The following is a 20,321-nucleotide window of genomic DNA, read 5'->3' on the forward strand; positions in this document are numbered from 1 at the left end:
TCCGCATGATTCGTGCGGACACCCTGCGGAAAACACAATGACCCCATTATAGTCTATGGGGTCCGTGGGCTTTCATTGCTCACCGCTTTTTAATGCATTCAGTATTCCTTTCAGGGGGTCCTCAAGCGGACTCCCCAAATGTAATACAGAATGCAGATGTGAACCAGGCCTCAGATTGAGATCAAGGACCCACAATTTGGAAACCGTGCAGAAAAAAATGTTGCGTTTTACAGTAGCAACAAAGTAAATAAGATTCTGGTTAATCTCATCCACACACTGTGGGGAAAAAAAGAGTTGCGAAAAAGCTGCAGTATGTTAATTTTAGCTCCAAAATGTGACCTTTTCCCTATAGATTAAATAGTAGAAGGAAAAATATCAAAAAGTGAAGCAAAAAGTCCTTACTTGGGGCATTGGGCCAAGACGAATATGGTACAGACATCCAGACAGGCTAACCGCACCCACTCGCTATTCAAAGGTGGATTGGTATAAAAAAGCAAAAGGTTAAAAAAAAAAATGTGCAAGTAAACCAAAAAAGTCACAAATCCCTTTTTAAATTTTTTTTGCAATTATTGAACGCCAGAATGCTTTAGTACATATATGAGTATAATAATCGGAGACCCAGGGGAAGATACAAACATAAAAAAATACTGTTACTTACCTCTCCCTGGCTCTAGCACACTTCTTGCTGATGTTGGCCATCTTCAATGATGTACAGGACGTCACGTGAGCTGGGCTTGTGTTGTCACGCATAAGGATGCAAGCCCTGGTGCATGTGACGTCTGGGACATCACACAAGTAGGCCCGAAGCCTTCCGGAGCCTACTTCACCTCCCCTGGACCTCATTAGACCCCCGAGTATAATGATAGTGTTTGTGGGGATCGAGGGCCTGCGACCTCACTTACCAATCCCGGCTCCTGCTCACGGCCTCCTCCGCAGAAGGGGAAGTGATCAGTTGCGTAACTACCGTGGTAGCAGTGGTAACGGCTGCCACAGGGCCCGGGACATTAGGGGCCCGGTGACAGCCGCTACCGCTGCGTTTTTTTCTTAATAGGCCGTTAACGGCTGGAGTTACTCCAGCCGGTAACAGGCCCTATTTACTTACCGATCCTGGCTGGGCCGGGATCGGTAAGTGACACCGCGGGCCCCACAATTACTATCATTATACTTGGGGGTCTTTGCAGACCCCCGAGTATAATGATCAGAGGCCGGAGAGAGGTAAGAAACATAAAAAACACTGTTACTTACCTCTCCACGATCATGGCAGGCTTCAGGCCTAGTTGTCTGACGTCACATGAACCCGGCCTGCGTCCCGGGTCATGTGACGTCCGACGTCATTGAAGAAGGACGACAGTGAAGGACTGCAGTGGAGACAGGGGACAGGTAAGTAACAGTGTTTTTTTAATGTTTTTATTTCCTCTCTGGGTCTCCAATTATTATACTTTGGGGTCTGAAAAGACCCCAGAGTATAATAATTGCTTATGGGTGTCCACAGTGGGACATAATACTGTGTGCAGGGACTACTAAGGGACATAATACTGCGAGCAGTGGCCACTGAGGGACATAGTACTGTGTGAACAGTAGAAGAACCCGCAGCGATAGTGGCTGACGCCAGGTCCCCTAACATCCCGGGCCCTGTTGCAGCTGCTACCGCGGCTACCCCGATAGTTACACCCCTGCCTCTATATTGGAGCTCCTTAGAACAAAACAACACAACTACTTTTTTATGGATAGTCGCCCACATAATATCAGCCGCCATTGTCTGTAATGATGGGAATCCTCTTTTGCAATGCTTTATGTAGGCATCACCATAATTAACCCTTTCCACGTTCAGAACATGACTCCGAGTGTTAATCCTCCTATTTCTACAGCTGGACTCTCTTAGACCATTATTTCTGCTCTAACTAGTTATTCCTGTTTCTTCTCTTTTTTTTACGTCTATTTTTAAGTCTATGAAAACTTGTTCCCGATTAGTTTTAACCCCCGGGCTGATAAACACAGTCATTCAATCTCCTCATGGAAAATGGGGATTGAGCACTAACTATTTTTATTTGTGCTTGAGATTTATATATACATATAAAAGCCGCTTCATTAAAGGCCATCGTGATGGCCAAGGTTTATCTGATTATAATCGGCCCGATCAGATCACGCTCTGGCCTTGGCGGATGATCTTGACCTGTTCGAGTCCTAAGATTACATTACTTATTTGCAACCGGCTAATTTGTCCATGTAAATGTAGCACAAGTGCATTACTTATAGTCACATATTAGCTAATGTTTATAGGTCATATAAAAGACAGCAGTATATAATAGCTTCATTGACCAGTTTATGTGCAACCTCCCTGGAGAACAGAAATCAGGGTATTGCAGCTCTGCTCCCATTCACTTGAACAGGAGCAGAGGAGCTCCTGGCCGGGTACACTTCTGGCAGCCGGATCAGCTGATCAATATAGGGTCTGGGTGAAGGACCCCCACTGATCAGATACTGATGGCCTATCCTTTTGTTAGCTCATCAATATCCAAAACACTTGGGGTCGTAGACAACCCTTAACCATCTCCACTTCTTTGCATCCTTCAATAGGTGCTACTCCACTGACGCCAATCCAGTAGAATTTTTTTCTCTAGCCCCAACCATTCCTGCAATTATTTCTGTCTGTTGTCAGGTGGGCGGTCCCAGGCTGCCTGTTCCTGGCACCACCCATCTGACATTGGTATATTGGGTGCTTAAACTAACAGCACTGATTGCTCAGGAATGGAGGGGGCTAGAGAAAATATCCCAACTGCACTGGAGTCTGGATTGGAGCTTATTGTTGGATACAAAGAGTTGGATTGACAGAAGTGGTGAAAGGTTCTCTTCAAGTCAAGTCATGACTATAGATCTCTTTTTTTCCCCCATACATTAATAGTCATCTTAGGCTTCTTATACATGAGTAAAATATGGACAAATTCTGTTCCTTGTGTTATGCCATAAATCTCAGCAGAAATGTGGATCTCACAACCTGAACTTATATCATCAAGGAGACCTATGAGGTTGTTCTCTTGTGTTGTTAGCGATAAATACTTCCATATTACACTCATGTGAAACTGACTGTACACAGTTGTGGCGTATCCGCCTCTCAAGCCCTTGTTATCATTTGCTATAGAAACAATAGGGGTTCTGTAACCCCCTTTTACTAAATAAAAGTGGACAATTTTCACATTGAACCAATACAGCGGTGGACTTGTAGCATTTGCTTCCATTATACCTATAGGACAACCACCAGTGTTTCCGAAGTTATAATTGACATGTTGCGATTTCTGAAACCGCATGGTTTAGGAATTTGCTCCGGCCTAAAAGAGTTGTTCAATATCGTGGCTGCTTTATTGCAGAAAAAAATTCCACGTCTTTGTATATATTACACTTCAATACCGCACACAGCCTATAGGACAGGTGTGGCGCTCTTTTGGAACAAAAAGTGATTTTCTTTCATGCTCCCATTACTTTCCATCAGTATTTGTGGCCTAGTAATGATATTTATAGAATTCGAAACATCTATAAAACCATCAACTTGATGATTCTTACATTTCAGAAATACACACATGTTCGGCTAGCTCAGAAGCAAGATCCATTGCCTTATTACAAAAGCAAGCTGTGGTGGTGCGGAGTCCTGCTGATGGCCCTCGGTGAGCTGGGGAACTTTGCTGCGTACGCCTTTGCCCCCGCTACACTTATTGCTCCCTTAGGTTGCGTTGCGGTTATAGGTAAGTAGTATCGACTACAGTCTCTAGCTATCATGTTGGTTATTTTAACCATCATCAATTAATTCTAGAGTTCTATTCGGCTATTCCAATGACTTAGAATAGTATCAAAATTTCTTATAGTTGGAGGTCTTAGTCTAAGAGGTGTCAGACTTGTCCACCAGAGTCACAGAGGGTCCTCTGATGGGTCCAACATAATGGTCTACCAGACGACTCCCAAATTTCAAGGTTAAAACTGTTTATTTCCTATGGGTTGTGCAGGGTGGGGCCCTAGGATAATTTTATCTGAAGGGCCCAAGGAACCTCAGTCCGACACCGCTTTGAGACAAGGTTGCTTAATAAATGGCCTATTAAAGTATAGGAATGATTGATCAAAAATTGCAGAGGCTTAAAGCCAACAACATGTAACTAGAACAACCAAAAGATAAATGAATCAATCAATGTATACATTTATGTGCCGTATTACTGCCATTATTTGGCTCTGTTCACATTAGAGGATCTGATTTTAGCCTCCATCACTGATTTTGTCACATTTGATGAGAAGAGAGCAATGCATTTGACACTATTCTATTTGGCAAACCATACTATAACCCAAGGTCCCCAATAATACTATAAAGAAAATGGATGGAAAAACAGAATATTCGATCCGTCCCCTTATCTAGACCCAATCCCCTGTGATTGAGTTTCAGGTTCCTTTGTCCCATCTGAACATTTCAGCAGCATTTACATTTACCTTTCCTTTTCTATCTAGGTGTAATTGCCTGGAAGACTTGTACATGTCCGTGCACACAAAAATTCCAACATCCCAACCCCTGTCAGTGCCCCTTTCGTATTACCACCTCCCACACAGAATCCTTCTGTCTATATGCTGTTGACCAAGTGTCATGAAATGGTTTCTCCTTTCTGACAGTGGAAGGTTGTGTATGATGAATCTTCTCCCTCCATGCACCAGAGGGCAGGAGTCATACATTTACAGCTGACAGACTGCCAGCTAACCGAGATGAGATCAAAGAAGTATATCCTGTCCTAGTGTGGTCAGGATGACCCATGGGCTCCTGGTTTATGGGGCCCAGTCACAGCTGTGACCTGAATAGCACTGTGTTATATGCATCCTGTCCATCACCTTGGAAAGGACCACTCCCCTAGAAGACCAATGCGATGCAATTTTGGGTGGTCATGTGTAAAAGATTTCACTGAATTGGACATATTGTAACATTTTAACGTATAAATCATCAATTTTATTCTGCCATAATTGATATTTTTATTGTTTTGTGCCATATGTGGGAGATTGTTCTTGACGCTTCTTGGGAATGGGCCTATAAGCTGCTTCATAGATAAGACTCCTTGGAGATGTGACTACAGATACAGGAGTATATTTCTCTGGCCTCTTGGCCTTATCTCTTTAATGCACATGGCTGTCAGAGATTAGGTTTATACTGAGATAACCCATCATTTAGAAAGTAAATGTCATTTTTGTTTTCCCCTTTGGGTCTTTAGAAACTAGATAACCGCTCCAAGCAGAACACCCCCGCACCATCCAAAAAAGATACAAAAGCAAAGTAACCTAATAATGACACATCCGTTATTGTAATATACTGCGACATATCTAGGGCAGGCCTATTTACTAGGAAACATTAAAACTACATTTTAAATTTTTTTAAAGAAACCCCTTCTTCTGTTGCTCTGATGTTCTGTAACTTTTTAACGATAAGAATTACTTTTTAGCAAAAATAGTTTGGGAAGTATGCACGCCTAAGGCTTTCTCACACTATTGCCATAGTTTTAGTTTTTAATGATGTTAGCAAATCCTAACCCAGCACATTAATTTTACTGGTATTTTTGACTCCGACAATGGGGAAAAAAATACTGTAATGCCAAGGCTCCATTAACCCCTTCCCGCTCTGTGCCATATTCTTACGTCATGCTCAGCGTCATAATAGTACGGCTGTTGGTACAGGACTAGCTGACGGAGTCGGAAAATACACCAGTGGCTTAATGGCGCAGGTGCCATGATCAATAGTGACCATGGCATATGGTGGTCAGGGGCAATATCGCCACCCATCGGACCCAAAGGGTTGCCATTGCAGCCAGGGGGCCAAGCAATGGTTTCCTATAACACATAGAGAGCCTTCAAAAAGAAAAAAAAGGTTAAAAATAAAGCAAAATAAAAATAATAAATAAATAATAAGTTAAAATTTTAGGTATGACCCGGTGCCATAAGCCGGTGCAGTGGACGAGGCAGCCGTCTGCTCCTATTCAAGTTCCCCAGTTATCATGGCAGGGCATTGGCACACATAGGCCCCGGTTCACATCTGCGTTCGGGTTTCCATTTCTGGACCCCCCTGAATGGAAACTCTTCCACATAAAAAAAAGTAGTTGACTTAAATGAGGTCCGTGTGGTTTCCCCAAAAAGATGCGAATAAGGGAACGGAATGACCCGAGCACAGGTGTGAACTGGGTCTAAGTTGTAACCAGACAGCGCCACACACTGTGTAGTGGTCATGCTGGGTTACTGCAGCTTGGTTCCATTCACTACGCAGTATATAGAGCTCTTAGCTTCTGACTCTGTACGCTGTGTGTGTACGCTGTATGCTTTGGTGGCTGCAGATCCTCAAATCCGTTAATTGGTGGGGGTCCTGGTCCTGAGGTTGACAACTTATCCTAAGTATAGGCCATCAATATTAAAACTCTGGAGAAGCCCTTTAAGGAACTATCTGTTTCTAGTTGTGTCACTTCTTCCTGTGACTGATATGAAGTCAGTAGATAAGGTTTAGATAAATCCGTAACAATTCTGAGAGCTTTATGAATTTACTGATGTTTCCATTCCCACTTTTCTTCTGCATGTACAATAAGTAGCTTCTATTTCTAATGGTTTCGTCTTCTTGTAGGTATCAGACCTTGTGGCCCAGGATATTTCAGCATGTCAGCTAATATTAAGACAACTCTCTTTATTACAGGCAGTGCAGCAATCTCAGTTTTATTCTTGAAGGAATCTTTGAGGCCGTCTGATATAATAGGTAAGAGTTCATATGTGTTAAACAAAATTTCTGTACGATAACTGTATACATTTAAGTGCCCGAACCATAGGGGCAACAATAAGTGAAAACATTGCTTATTCAGCTATCATTCTTAACTTCCTGTACACGTGCGTATTCGCCATGGCCAAGAGCCAGTAGTGAAATCCACTATCAGACACCTCTTCCATGGTGTTTATTGCCCCAGGAACGAAGGGTTGGCCATGTTGAAGTCCAATTGCCCAATTCATATTCCCCCAACATCTACCGTCAAGGAGGACTCCATATACTTTAGATGATTGGAGGACCTGACAGCTGACGATTGTCTAATATATTTGGCCAGTCTTAGATTTAGTTCCTGTGATTTTGAGAACAAGTATAAGGCAGGCTGCTGAATATTTCTTCCCTTCAAAATCATCAGATTAGTTGGGTCTTTAAGCACTTATCCTGTCCTAGTGATTTGGGTCCATATTTATTACACAAGCAGGATACTTTACAATGCAGTCTATGGAAAATGTAGAGGGGAGGAGGAAGAGTAAGGAGAGATATGAAGCCATCTATAACATTAAAGGGGTTGTCCCATCACAAGGATCCTATCTATACTGCTTGTTAATGTGGATGTAAGACTTTTCCTAAATACATTGCTTCAGCAAAACTGCTTTGTTTGTCCACTATCTTACTTTATTCAATTCATTGTTGACACAGCCCTTGACTTATCTGCTCAAAAGTCAAGTGATGTATCTGCTGCTCTCAGGGGGGAGGGAGGAGGGGCTAAGTGCAGGGAGCGAGCCTGTGTATCTAGCTATTCCTGTGTCTGCACCACATGACCTAGCTTCCTGCTCTCAGATAGAGGAGAGGAGCTGCTTTCATTTCTGAACTCGTCTTCTGTTCTCCCAGTTATCAGGCTAGCTAATTCAATTGTGTTCAATATGGCAGAGACAGGCAGTCTCTGTATGTAACACAGCATGGAGTTGCTCCTGCCTGTACTTCATAGTCCAATATTGTGCATATAGTGTTATTTGAGGACCTTTGATGACATCACAGGCCCTTCAGCTGCCCCATAGGATCACACTATGTGGTGGGTGGAGCGACACACTAATTTGGGGGCGGAGCTAAACGTCAGGTTGCATGTGAAACCCCGCCCACCAAATGACGCAAGAAACCAGGAAGAAAGAAGATTTTACTGCAGTGAAGACTGGTGAGTATGCAACGTGGGAATACCCCTTTAAATAAGTCATTTCTATTAAGAAAAGACTGGATAGTAATTATTGGTAACCCAGCTGTGTTGTTAAAGTAAACTGTCTCTCTATAGTGCATAGGTCGCTCTGCTTTCAGGATCCCTCTTCTTCCTCCCCCCTTCCCTCTCCATAGAGGTCTATTGTACAAATTCGATCAGTGGTAAAAGGTTGCAAATAAGTGAAGAAACCGGCAACTTTGTTCCCTTCACCTGCACTATGGATAAAAAATAGATTAAAAAAATTAGTTACACTCTAACAAATGTAATGTAAGTCACGGGCTCCAGAATTCTGCCACACTTTCATCAGTAAATCTTCCAAGTTGTGTCTTCAAAACAGCCCGGCGAGAAGCGTACCATGTAAATGCTTGTTTATTATTACTACATGTAGGAAAATGCTAGAAATTCCCTTACAGAGCGGATTATATGGTGATGTAGTCCTGAGGTGACTCAGCTCATCGCTGGCTTTAATTTAGAACTGTCATCAAAATGTCACTGAATAGAAACAAATATTATTCCAGTATTTACACGGATCATCTTATGTTGCTCAGAACATCGTGCCCATGAAGATTTCTGCCTAAATCTGTCCTAAATTTACTGCGGAGAATTGCAACACTAATGACACCTACAGGATACAAAGCGGCTTCATGGAGCCGGTAGAAATAAATTTACGGACGGATATTTCTATGCAAATATTATTTCTAAAGTAACTTGATGTTTAATCATAAATACTTTGTCCGTGATAGATATCCACGTATATTGGTGTATATAGTTTACTCATCTATACAGTGTTTCTCTATAGATTTATCTATACAGTTCTGGAAAAAAAATGAAGAGACTACTGCAAAATTTGCAGTTTCTCAGATTTTTTTCTTTATTGGTATATTTTTGAGTAAAATGTACGCTGTTCTTATATTATACAAACAATGTCTCCGAAAGCAGCGCTGTCAAACCCCAAATAATGCAAAGAAAACAAGTTCATATTCATTTAGAAACTACAATACTGATGTTATAACTCAGGAAGATCAGAAATCAGTATTTGGTGGAATAACCAGGATTTTTAATCCCAGCTTTCATGCGTCTTGGCTTTCCACCTGTCTGTCACATGGTTTTTGGGTGACCTTAAGCTACTCCTGGCACAAAAATGTCAGCAGTTCTTCTATGTTTGATGGCTTGTGACTACACATCTCCTTCTTGATCCTGTCTGGGCCGGTATCGGTAAATGACACCGCAGGCCCCACAAACACTATCATTATACTCGGGGGTCTTTGCAGACCCCCGAGTATAATGATTGGAGGCCCGGGAGAGGTAAGATAACATAAAAAAACACTGTTACTTACCTCTCGACGATCCTGCTAGGCCTCCTTCTTAGTTGTCTGATGTTACATGAACCCAGCCTGCGTCCCGGGTCATGTGACATCCGACATCATTGAAGAAGGCCGACATCGTAGGAGCCAGGGGACAGGTAAGAAACAGTAGGTTTTTTAATGTTTTATACTATAATATAATTATTATACTCCGGGGTCTCCCAGAGTATAATAATCCTAATGTTAATAGGTCTGTAGGACTACGTGACATTTAGGATTTATCAGGTCGGCCGTCCTATCATTTAGTTGTTGCTATTTGTAGGTTTGCATTGTTTTTATGCTTTTATTCTTATTTACTTTCCTCCATTACGGTACATTTATATAATCCCAGCCATTACGTGCGCTTGTTACTTCTCTGAATTCTACATGAGGTTCACATACTTGTTTGCCAAGGGAGATAAACTGTGTACTCCTCGCTCTGTAAACTAAGCAAAGGAAACGCGGCATTTAGAAAACAATGAGGTCATATCAGATTTACAAATACTCTTCAGGATATTACAGGAATGCAATAAAATGAAATTATAGAAATGTAGGATGTATTAAGGAGAATAGAGAACAATAAGACACATTTTAATCTGATTGTTTCTCATTCAAATCACATACATTGGCTACCTTTTTTTTTTTTTTTTTTTTTTAAATCAAACGTATATACTCCATAGATTTATTTGTATATTATATTATTAAAATATTTACTGCAGGATCTATCTAGGTTCACACCTGTGTTTGGGTTTCCCAAGCGGACTCCCCAAATAGAAACCTAATCCTCTTTAAGGCTAAGGCCCCTCGGGACGATCCGCAGCGCTAAAGTGCTGCAGGAAAAACCACGACGGGAACGCATCACGGTTCTTCCCGCAGGACTTTGAACAGAAAGTTCACAGAGTTTTGGCACCAGAGGGCAGAAGGTAAGTAGGGGGGGAGGGGGGCCAGATTGGATTGGAGGGGGAAGGTAACCCGGGTCACGGGTAGGTGGTGTTGGGGGAAAGGGGTAGATGTAGGAGTGAATGTGATCTCTACAGCGGAGGAAGGGGGCCAGGGGCGCGGTTGGGGAGAAAGGGGAGGGCCGGAGGTGCAGCAGCGGGGCCGTGGGGTCCCAGCCCATGATGCTGTGGGAGGGCCCAGCGCCGGCCGCAAGGAAAGGGCCGTGGGGAGCCACGGGCCACGCTGCAGGTGGTTCGCGCAAGGGTGAGGGGACAGCGGACAACGTCACGGGTTATAGCTAGTTATATGATATAATTACAAATAATAATTTTATTTTGAAGCCGGAGTCAGTAACTTTTTTTCAACTCTAACTCGGAGTCCGATTCCGCTGCCTTGGCTCTCCGAGGAGTTTGGCAGCTACTTATTCCCCTCTAAAAACACTTGAACACTAGGCCAAATATGGATGTTTATAAGAAGTCAGGAGGAATAGCCTCTCCTCTATGTACTAGACACAGCACCATACATTGTACAGTGGCTCTGCTTGGTATTGCAGCCACTTGAATGGCACTGAGCTGGACACAGGCCATGTGACCAATAAACGTGATGTCACTAGCTGGCACAATAGAAGTGCCACTGCTTCTTCTTTTAGATGTTATATGGAGATTCCGGGAGTTGGACCCCTTGCTAATATACTATTGGTGACCTATCCTAATAGGTCCTGCTGTTTGGTCTGACCTTATCATAGCAGCTACCTGAAGCTGCCACTAGGGGGAGCTCTCTGCATACAGAGTTATACAGTTTTCATTACATTCAATACTGATTTAATAAATCAATGTGTAATAAGCTCCTCCTAGTGGTGAAGTCATAAAGTGCAGCTTACATCTACTAATAAAGCATCCTCACAAAATGTTGAAGCAGAATACAGGAGTGATGCATTTGAGGACTCCATCTTAGTGTGCTTCCAAAATCGCCTTTGGACGTGACTTACGTGTCATGTATCTGATATACGAGTACAGTGTGTGTACATCTAATGGTAACAGGAGCTACTTGGGGGGATTTCAGGCTGAGGCATGTAATGCATATGAGCTATAATTTCCACCTCCGATATCACTTTCTAAAATCGGGTCAGCGCTGTATCCAACGCCTAGAGGACAGTGCAATACGGATGAAAGCTCCGAATCTAAAGTCGGCTAGTGATTTTCCACCACTGGATTATTATTTGCAGGATTCCCACACCGATGTAAATTAGTACAGTCATCTTTGACCAGAATTCAGATGGCATACACATGTTTCGAGGAATGCAGGCCCCCGCTTTTTGCTTCTTTTTCCATGTCTTGGTCCAGAAATGACTTAGCATTTACTTGGAAGCAGACAAGGTTGTGTTTTTTATTCTTCTGAAACCAAACTGCAGAGAATTAATGAGATGTTTGCCATATGCATGTCAATATATTCTATCATTCTGCGCTGGCTACAAATAACACGGGGCTCCGCAGCGCTCATATCTGTCCTTGATATGTGAATTATTACAGGGATTCAAGAATTGCTGGCAGCAGAAGCCGATCTTGTTGTCAGTGGACTTTGGGTAGACAGGAATGTGTGTATAGAATATGCTATGTGTGTATGTACATGAGGATATATATATATATATATATATATAGTCAAAAAATAACACACCCAGACATAATTGGGATCTTGCCACAAGGGGGCGTAAGACTGCTTCCCTATAGCAAGGCTCTCAGAGGCTACATTTGGATAGTATGTGACTTGGTGAGAGATTGTAGCTGGTTGTCAGACATGCCTCTACCCAGTAGAAATAATTTGAGAGTTGGTGTATCCTTACTATATTTGCTATGAGCAGGTGTAGATTTGCATCATAGATTGCCAGTAGTTTCTGACTTTCAGATTAATAAATCAGTCTTTAGGCTAAGGCCCCACATTACAAAATGGAGCTGAATAATGAAGAGGAATTTGAGTTGGACATGTTTTTTCAGTGTCTTGCTCCAATTTCCAACTCCCATTGAAGACAATGGGAGGCAGAATCAGGGTGGAATCCTGAAAATCAGCATCAGATTCCACTGTGGAAACCTAACCTAAATTATTTTGATCTTGTCTCTCCAGTATACATCACTTACATCTACAACTTTTACTTAGGCTAGGTTCATAGATGCATGGGGTTCTACATTGCTCGGGTCGCTGGGGAGTTAGACACGTACACCAATGGATTCCAATGACTATAAGGAGGTCCTCCGTTTTCATATTGAAAGCAGAGAAAAGTTCCATCCAGAGCTTTCTCCACCAATTAATTGTTGGTTTCTTCTAGATGAGGGGAACATTAAACTGGGGGATGATATGGGAAGGACATTAAAGGGAGGGGGGGGGTCCGATGAAGGGGACATTAGAATGGGGCACCAGATGAAGGGGACATTAGACTGGGGTCGCCAGATGATGGTGACTGTAAACTGGGGTCAGATGAGGGGCACATTAAACTGAAGGAAGATGAAGGGGAACATTAAACTGGGGGATAAGATGAGAAGGACATTAAAGGGGGGGTCCGATGAAGGGGACATTAGATTGGGGCACCAGATGAAGGGGACATTAGACTGGGGGAGCCAGATGAAGGGGACATTAGACTGGGGGAGCCAGATGATGGTGACCGTAAACTGGGGGTCAGATGAGGGGCACATTAAACTGAAGGGGGACATTAAACTGGGGCAGATTGAGGTGTACAGTGAACTGGAAGCACCTGAAGGATTACATCATAATGTGGGGGTGACTGTGGCGGAATTATACTGTGTGGGGGACAAGAGAAATGTGGATATAGTTAGATAAAGTCTCTTATGAACACTCTATTTGGGCTCCATACTGTCCCACAGCTAAGGCTAAATTCAAATTGGCGGAGAGAAAGATCCCGCATCCAGGACTTATCTCTCCGCAATGTCCCGGGGTAACCGCTGTTCTAGTGGTCCAGCTCTCCATCGATCGGGTTTCCCTGGTGTGTACTGATGTGAAACTAACCTCAGTCTTTTCACACTGTGTCTGCAGTACCAATAGGTCCCTAAAGGTAAAATTCACAAAATATTTAGGACAAATTAAATACTAATTATTTCAAATTAAGGTTATTTTCCTGATTATTTAGAGTTATAATTATTTTCCTGATTATATAGGGTTATGATTATTTTTTTTTATTGTACAATCGTAGGTTTTATCTTTATTCTTTCCCACTTTATATCTTGTCTACAAAAAAATAAGAATCTAACTTCTTCATATTTGCACAAACCGTGGAGATTAATAACCGCGGAGACCCGTAAAGTAAATAATCCTATAATTACAATTTTTAAGTGATATTTTATTAGTTTTTTACACTCAGAATTAAATCCATAAAACATATGTTACTTTGAAAAGGCCGTTCCATATTAAGAGGTGCGGTGGCATTTCTCTTTTTATTAAATTCTTGGCCTGCTGTGAGACCTTTGAGATCTGCGGTGCCCACACTGGCGCCAGTCCATTGGACTGAACCGACTTGTGAAATGCGTTCATGCTGTCTGGGTTTGGACTGGCTGCTTGGTATCCCACTATTGGCATTGAGCGCACGTGACCTGTTCCTATTTACGGTGCTGATCCAGGCCAGTGGCATTGGAGCGCGGCATGGATAGTCTTATCAGACAGATACTGTCAGATATGGAAGTAATTATTTCATGTTGAAAGAGCTTTGTCAGTTTGTATAATTCCCAGTTTTCCTCAGGGAAGGGTGTAAGCTGAGAGCGCTCGCATTCCAGATGTATCATCTTATAAATATTTGTTTGGCTACATGTGAACAAGTATATCATTGTACGAAGACAGTGAAATCTCTAGCTCAGCCTTGCGGGTTCACATCAAGATCGTAACTAGAAACCTGGCAGGGTAATGGCTTTACAATAATGTTTCATTTATTTACGACGTGTGCGCTCTTCATTACACCAGGGGTCGTGTGTGTACGTGAGTGTAATGACCCATCTCCACTAAATTTAGGCACACAAAAAGTCCTCGACTGCAAAAGTGACCACCCAAGAAAGACCCTGCCTAGACAGTCCTTCGTAGTTCCCCCGTTGCATTAACATTTATGGTTCGCCGCTTCACAATGGAGTATGCAGATGCTGTGACATTCAGTGACGTAAAAAGGACCTTTCATGGCTTCGTACATTGGCGTTATTATATACTGCTAGAAAGCTGACAGTGCATTGAATTCAGTCGCCTTCTGCCAGATTGTGCCTGGGTGGCAGAGATGTCAGCGAGGTTAGTTTCAACACCGATATCCCTCTACTGTCAGAAGGGTGCATCTTGCAACAGCTTCATTGGTGGGCTGTGGGGAACACCGCCTGACAGTACAAGGCTATGGAAGAATACTGACCGGGGGTGGTTCTCACGGCCCAGCAATGACGCTCAGCTGTAGCCACAAACATGTGAAGAAATGCATATTTTTATGGATATACATATCACCCTGCAAGTGCACTGGGGGTGGACCATGTTTACCAGATGTAACTACAGAGAGATGTGACTGTCATTTTCAAGGACATTCACAGCACTTGTTACACATCAGGCCCCACCCCTAGTGCACTTAACGCTGACTGATTTGCATATCTTTCAGAAGATGATTATCTCTGTATTGCTTCGTCAGTTTATGGTAAAGTGGTATGTTTCTGCTATTGATTTGGGAGGCATTTTAGACTTAACAGACTGCCACTAGGAGGGCTGTCTCAGATGTCCAGACAGCTACAAGTCACTGAGTAGGACCGCCCACTGGACTCCTAAACACAGAAATGTCAGAGATTTTAATCCATAAAATACAGGTTATACTGAATCTTTTCCCACAAACCTATATATCAATTTGCTCAGCTCCTCCTGCTCTATAACATGCTGCCTTTTGGACAAACTGCATTTTCAGGTGACATGTTCCCTTTAAGTCTTATTATGTGTATATGGAGCTTAATTCAGATACATATATATGTGTAGAATTTCTCCTATCCATATTTTTGTATCTGGCCCCTACTGGGGGTAGGTCTTGGCCCTTCGGCTGTTTCAGTGATTAGTCTGATAGGCTTTTAGGTTGATACTCTGTAAGATTTATGGATGCAGCTGTAAATGTTCCTCTGTATATGTTTTATAACTATCTTGTGTACAGCTTGGCTTGGGGTTTTATTATGATATAATCACTTGATCATTCTATTTTATCACTCTCGGCTCAGGAGACGATAAATTTTCATTTTGATATTTTTTTTTTTTGTCTGAAGTACCATTGAGATGTCACTGTACTACCTCGACCAGTGTCCTATGTTTATCGATGTGTTACTTGCTTTACAGGTGGGACTTTGGCCATCACAGGGACGTATCTTCTAGTAACCTTTTCTCCGAATGTATCCCAAGATATTACAGCACCGAAAGTAGAACGTTATTGTGTAAGCTGGCAGTTCTTGGTGTATTTGGTAAGTGTTGGTTTGGGGCATAAATGGGGTCTGGTAGTTGAAAAGAACAAGATTTAAAAGTGTTATCCGGTTTTTAACGTTGATGGCCTCTCCATAGGATAGGAGGTCCTACACCATTCTGCAGTTACTATATCAATCAGTATTTTCATCAAAGAGGACCTTTCATCACCTCTAACAAGTCCAGTTCTTTATATAATTTAATAGTCGCTGCTCCACTGATTCGGGTACAATTGGAATTTTTTCTCTAGCCCCCATTCCCAAGCAATCAATGCTGTTATATTTGGTGCCTGATATGCCATTTAGTCTCTGTACTGTCAGGAGGGCGGTGTCAGGCAGGAGCAGACAAGGGGTGTAATACTGAGCCCTGACTCTGATTGGAGCCCTGAATCACGCCCCCTGCCTGACACCGCTCTTCTGACATTACAGAGCCTAAAGGGGTTCAGGCAACCCCTTTAATTTTTAAATCAGGCAGGGACAGTAAAAAAAAAAAAAAAAAAAAAAAAACATACTTAACTGTCCATAATGCTCTGGTATCCTCCTGGCATGACTTGGTTCTTCTGCTCCATCGGCTTCTCCCGGGTCTCTTCCGGAGTGCCCAATCAGCAACCTTGGCAGCACTCAGGAAGACACTGTTGTTGTCACAGGTAGCAACATCACATGCCATTCACATGACCACTCAATGGCTTAAGCGGAACTCCGGTGAAACCCAATCAGCAGAAGAATCGGAACATGCAGGGAGGACACCAGATCATTGGGAACAGGTGAGTATGATTTTTTTACATTAAAAGTTAAAAGGGTTGTCCATTTTTGCCTGGACAACCCCTTTAAATATACAAAACAACCAAAAATTGAGGCAAACATAGCATTTTTATAAAAATACAAAAAATCTTTATTCAAACATCAACAAGTCAACACATAATGAGTTCAAAGAAAGACAGCTACAGTGCAGGAGAAAATTCCCCAATTTAGCAGACACTGGGCAAAATCATATCCAAACTGCTGCTACACAATTGTAAAAATGTAAATCGTTATTGTGGCAATCACACTGAACCCCTTTAAATAGCACATCAGGCACCAAAACTACCTGCGCTAGTTGCTCAGGAATGGTGGGATCTAGAGAAAAAATTCCAACTGCACCAGAATCAGTGGAGCGAAGCCTATTAACAGCTGCTAAGAACTTGAATAGGTGGAGGTGATGAAAGATCCTCTTTAATATATCTGCCCCAATGTATTGATATAATTTCTCAACCCTTATAAACCGTACAGATTTTCACATGGAACACAATCTTTAATATTTGCCTCCAGACCTTAAATCACGAATGCATTGAGCACTTTCCTACTAAACTGGCAGTGGACTATTCTCTGTGGGAATGGATTGGTCGCTCGCAGTGAGTTCTAGGGTATATAACTTTTTGCAGTTTATTTCCTTCTTGGAATAGGCACAGATTTAGTATTGCTTCCAGAGACACATTGCCACATTTTACATTGCTAAGTACGTTTCATTAGCATTCCCAGCACTGACAGCTGATTGACATCAATTAGCGGCTGCTTCAGCTCGGCGGCGGCGCTGCGCTAGTAATCTCTGCTGTTCTCCTCCTGACATCTCCCATATTGATTTATCCTCATATAAACACGGCAGTCACTTGGTTATCCGATCTATCCTGTTGAAATGTCACTGCATAAACACCGCACTGAAGAAGAAACTGTATCTCGGAGGTGCACCCATGGCACTGAGGGTGTCACAGGCTCCCAATTATTGGAGGTGTTCGGAGGACGCCACAGCGCTGCATGCTTCCTAAATTCACTTTTATTACAACAATTAATGTCATCCTTAATTTAATGATGTGGTACATTCCATAACCATCTGTTCACTATGTTTACTCCGCCACTAAAAATAAACAGCGCGCTTCAAAATAAAGCTGCCTGGATGTACAAGATTATTCTCCGCTGACTATAAACCTGCAAAATATGGATATGTTCTATTCCCCCAGTGTACACTGCGTTCCTATTTCATTTATATTGTATTAAAAGACTATCCGCTATAAATTCGTGCTGGGTATGTCTCCTATAGCAAATACTTGTTTAGCATTTTGTATTGTTTCTTCTGTTATTCCAGTTATTCCTCCTGGAAATGTATGACTGTCTACTTGCCAACCGCCTGTTGACTATATACAGTACGTCTGAGCAGCGGCAAATTAACTGTCCTGTATGTCCTTGCAGGAGCAGAAAGCCAAGGATAAGAGAGTGCAGGATGGTTTATTACTGTCCCTGCATTCCCATACACTGTATATACAGAGCTCAATGAGCACTGATAGTAAGTGCTAGGACACTGTATTCCTCCTGTATCTTTACAGTAAGTGATAGGACGCTGTATTCCTCCTGTATCTGTACAGTAAGTGATAGGACGCTGTATTCATCCTGCAACTGTACAGTAAGTGATAGGACGCTGTATTCTTCCTGTAACTGTACAGTACGTGATAGGACGCTGTATTCCTCCTGTATCTGTACAGTAAGTGATAGGACTCTATATTCCTCTTGTAACTGTGTAGTAAGTGATAGGACACTATATTCCTTCTGTATCTGTACAGTAAGTGATAGGACGCTGTATTCATCCTGTAACTGTGTAGTAAGCTAAAGAAAAGCTCATTAAGAAAGAATGAGATACAGATATATTTTATTAACTTACCATTACATCTGCCTGGGGTCTCAAACCCAGGACCTTCTGTAGGGTGGGCAGACACCCTAATAGCTCAGCTACTCAACAGCTCCCCATGAGACTTTCTCTACCCTAAAGTCTGAATAGTGCTGAAAAAAATAATAGGAATAAAATTTTAAATAGAAGGACTCTGTGCATTACTAGTCTGAAGATATGAATTGTATACTACAGAAGGATCTGGGTGTTGGATATAATATGGAGATTATGGTGTTCTATAAGGGATTAGCATTACATTTGTGCAGCAGAAAAATCCAACAAGCACATCAATTTAAACAATGAAAATCTTATGTTTAGGGAAGATTAAGTCTGTCTTAGAGAGGGATATCAATATTACACTATTTACTATCAGTCTGTTATCATCATGTTGTAGAATAAGTTCTATAATGTTATTATTGTACTACTTAAAGGGAAACTGTCACATTAAATATCCAGTCTTCTGGCAGGAGGAACAGATTAATATATACAAGTAGTTTCAGTAAAGCGTAACTCATTTCTATCTAAGCTTATTCCGAGCTTGAACTTACAGTATAGTGAGCTGTCATTTTGTATATGAGTGTGCTTAGCCATTAGCACCGCCTCCTGGACTCCTAAACCCAAAATTTTAAAGGAACAAAACAATATAGCCATCTCTTTAGCCAAAAATGTATTGTTTTTAGGCTAAACAAATGAATACATTACACCAGAGAACTGGTTTAGATGGAAATAGTTGTGGCACGTCAATGACCCTTTCTCTCTGGACTCAGCTCGCTACTTTTTACAACGACACGGGGACACGTCAGCCTGCCAAATTTCCTATAACTCATGCCAGAAAACTACACCAGTTTCTGACTGTCCATAATTTTCTTCCTGCTATATGATAACTGGAGCCTCATAATATTTCAGGCGCAGTTGGATTAAGACTGGTATAACTAGTTTTTTTTTTTTGGACAATTGTAACTTTTCTGGCAGTGTTTGTGTCTTTAATACATTTTGTGATGTAGCTTATTAACACATTTTGGCTCCTTTCTGCATACCAAGGAAGCAGTTGTACAGTACCTATATGATTTCCATAGATATCACTGGATGAAAAGTCAAGATTGGGATATTTATATGCACCTGCGTAAAGATGCATCCTTAGTAGCCTATGAAAGAAGAGAATCTCCTCTTTCATATGACACCAAGAGAAAGTTTCTAAGAGTGATACCTGTTTCCAGTGTCCTTTCCCCTACCTATTTCCCCCTACGTTCTCTTCCCTTCACACGGCCCATACACCGTGATAAGCGGGGGACAGCTATCAACAAAGAAGCAAGGGGCTGGGGCAGCTCTGAGCTGATTGTGTCTGATAAGTAGCGGAGCTTCTCAGATAGGGGAGGTGAGAGCTCCGGGATTTCTTTTTTTTTTTTTTTTATGTAGATTGTGAGCCCCACATAGAGCTCACAATGTACATTTTCCCTATCAGTATGTCTTTGGAATATGGGATGGAAATCTATGCAAACACGGGGAGAACATACAAACTCCTTGCAGATGGTTTTTTGCCCTTGGCGGGATTTGAACACCAGGACTCCAGCGCTGCAAGGCTGCAGTGCTAACCACTGAGCCACCGTGTGGTCCCTGAGCTCCGTGATTTCTGAGCTCTTATCAGTCGCTTTAATTGAATTTGGCTGATAAGGGCTGAGCTAGGGAGTCGTTACCTCTGTATGTAATGCAAACGAACTCAAATCCAGCTTTGCTACATCAGCTTCACACTGTGGTAATTCATTTACAACCAATCCCGTGCAAGTGAAACCCCGCCAACCAATGTGCTGAGAAAAGCAGGAAGTGAAGAGAGCACAACAGCCTAAAGGTTAGTGAACAAGCATCATAGGAATACCCCTTTAAGTCTGACCTGCAGTTATTGGTT

The 20,321-nt window shown here is 42.2% G+C and overlaps 1 protein-coding gene across 1 annotated transcript in view; it reads left to right on the forward strand.

Moving 5' to 3' along the window:
• The window catches only part of NIPAL2 (NIPA like domain containing 2), a 70,755-nt gene that overhangs the window by 17,023 nt on the left and 33,411 nt on the right, over nt 1-20,321 (forward strand). The window contains exons 3-5 of the mRNA XM_075270332.1: nt 3,566-3,737; nt 6,692-6,751; nt 15,605-15,726. Coding sequence (XP_075126433.1) covers nt 3,566-3,737; nt 6,692-6,751; nt 15,605-15,726 — 354 coding nt within the window. The remainder of the gene's footprint in view (nt 1-3,565; nt 3,738-6,691; nt 6,752-15,604; nt 15,727-20,321) is intronic.

The sequence above is a fragment of the Leptodactylus fuscus genome, chromosome 4 (genome assembly GCF_031893055.1).
Source record: "Leptodactylus fuscus isolate aLepFus1 chromosome 4, aLepFus1.hap2, whole genome shotgun sequence".
Lineage (NCBI taxonomy): Eukaryota > Metazoa > Chordata > Amphibia > Anura > Leptodactylidae > Leptodactylus > Leptodactylus fuscus.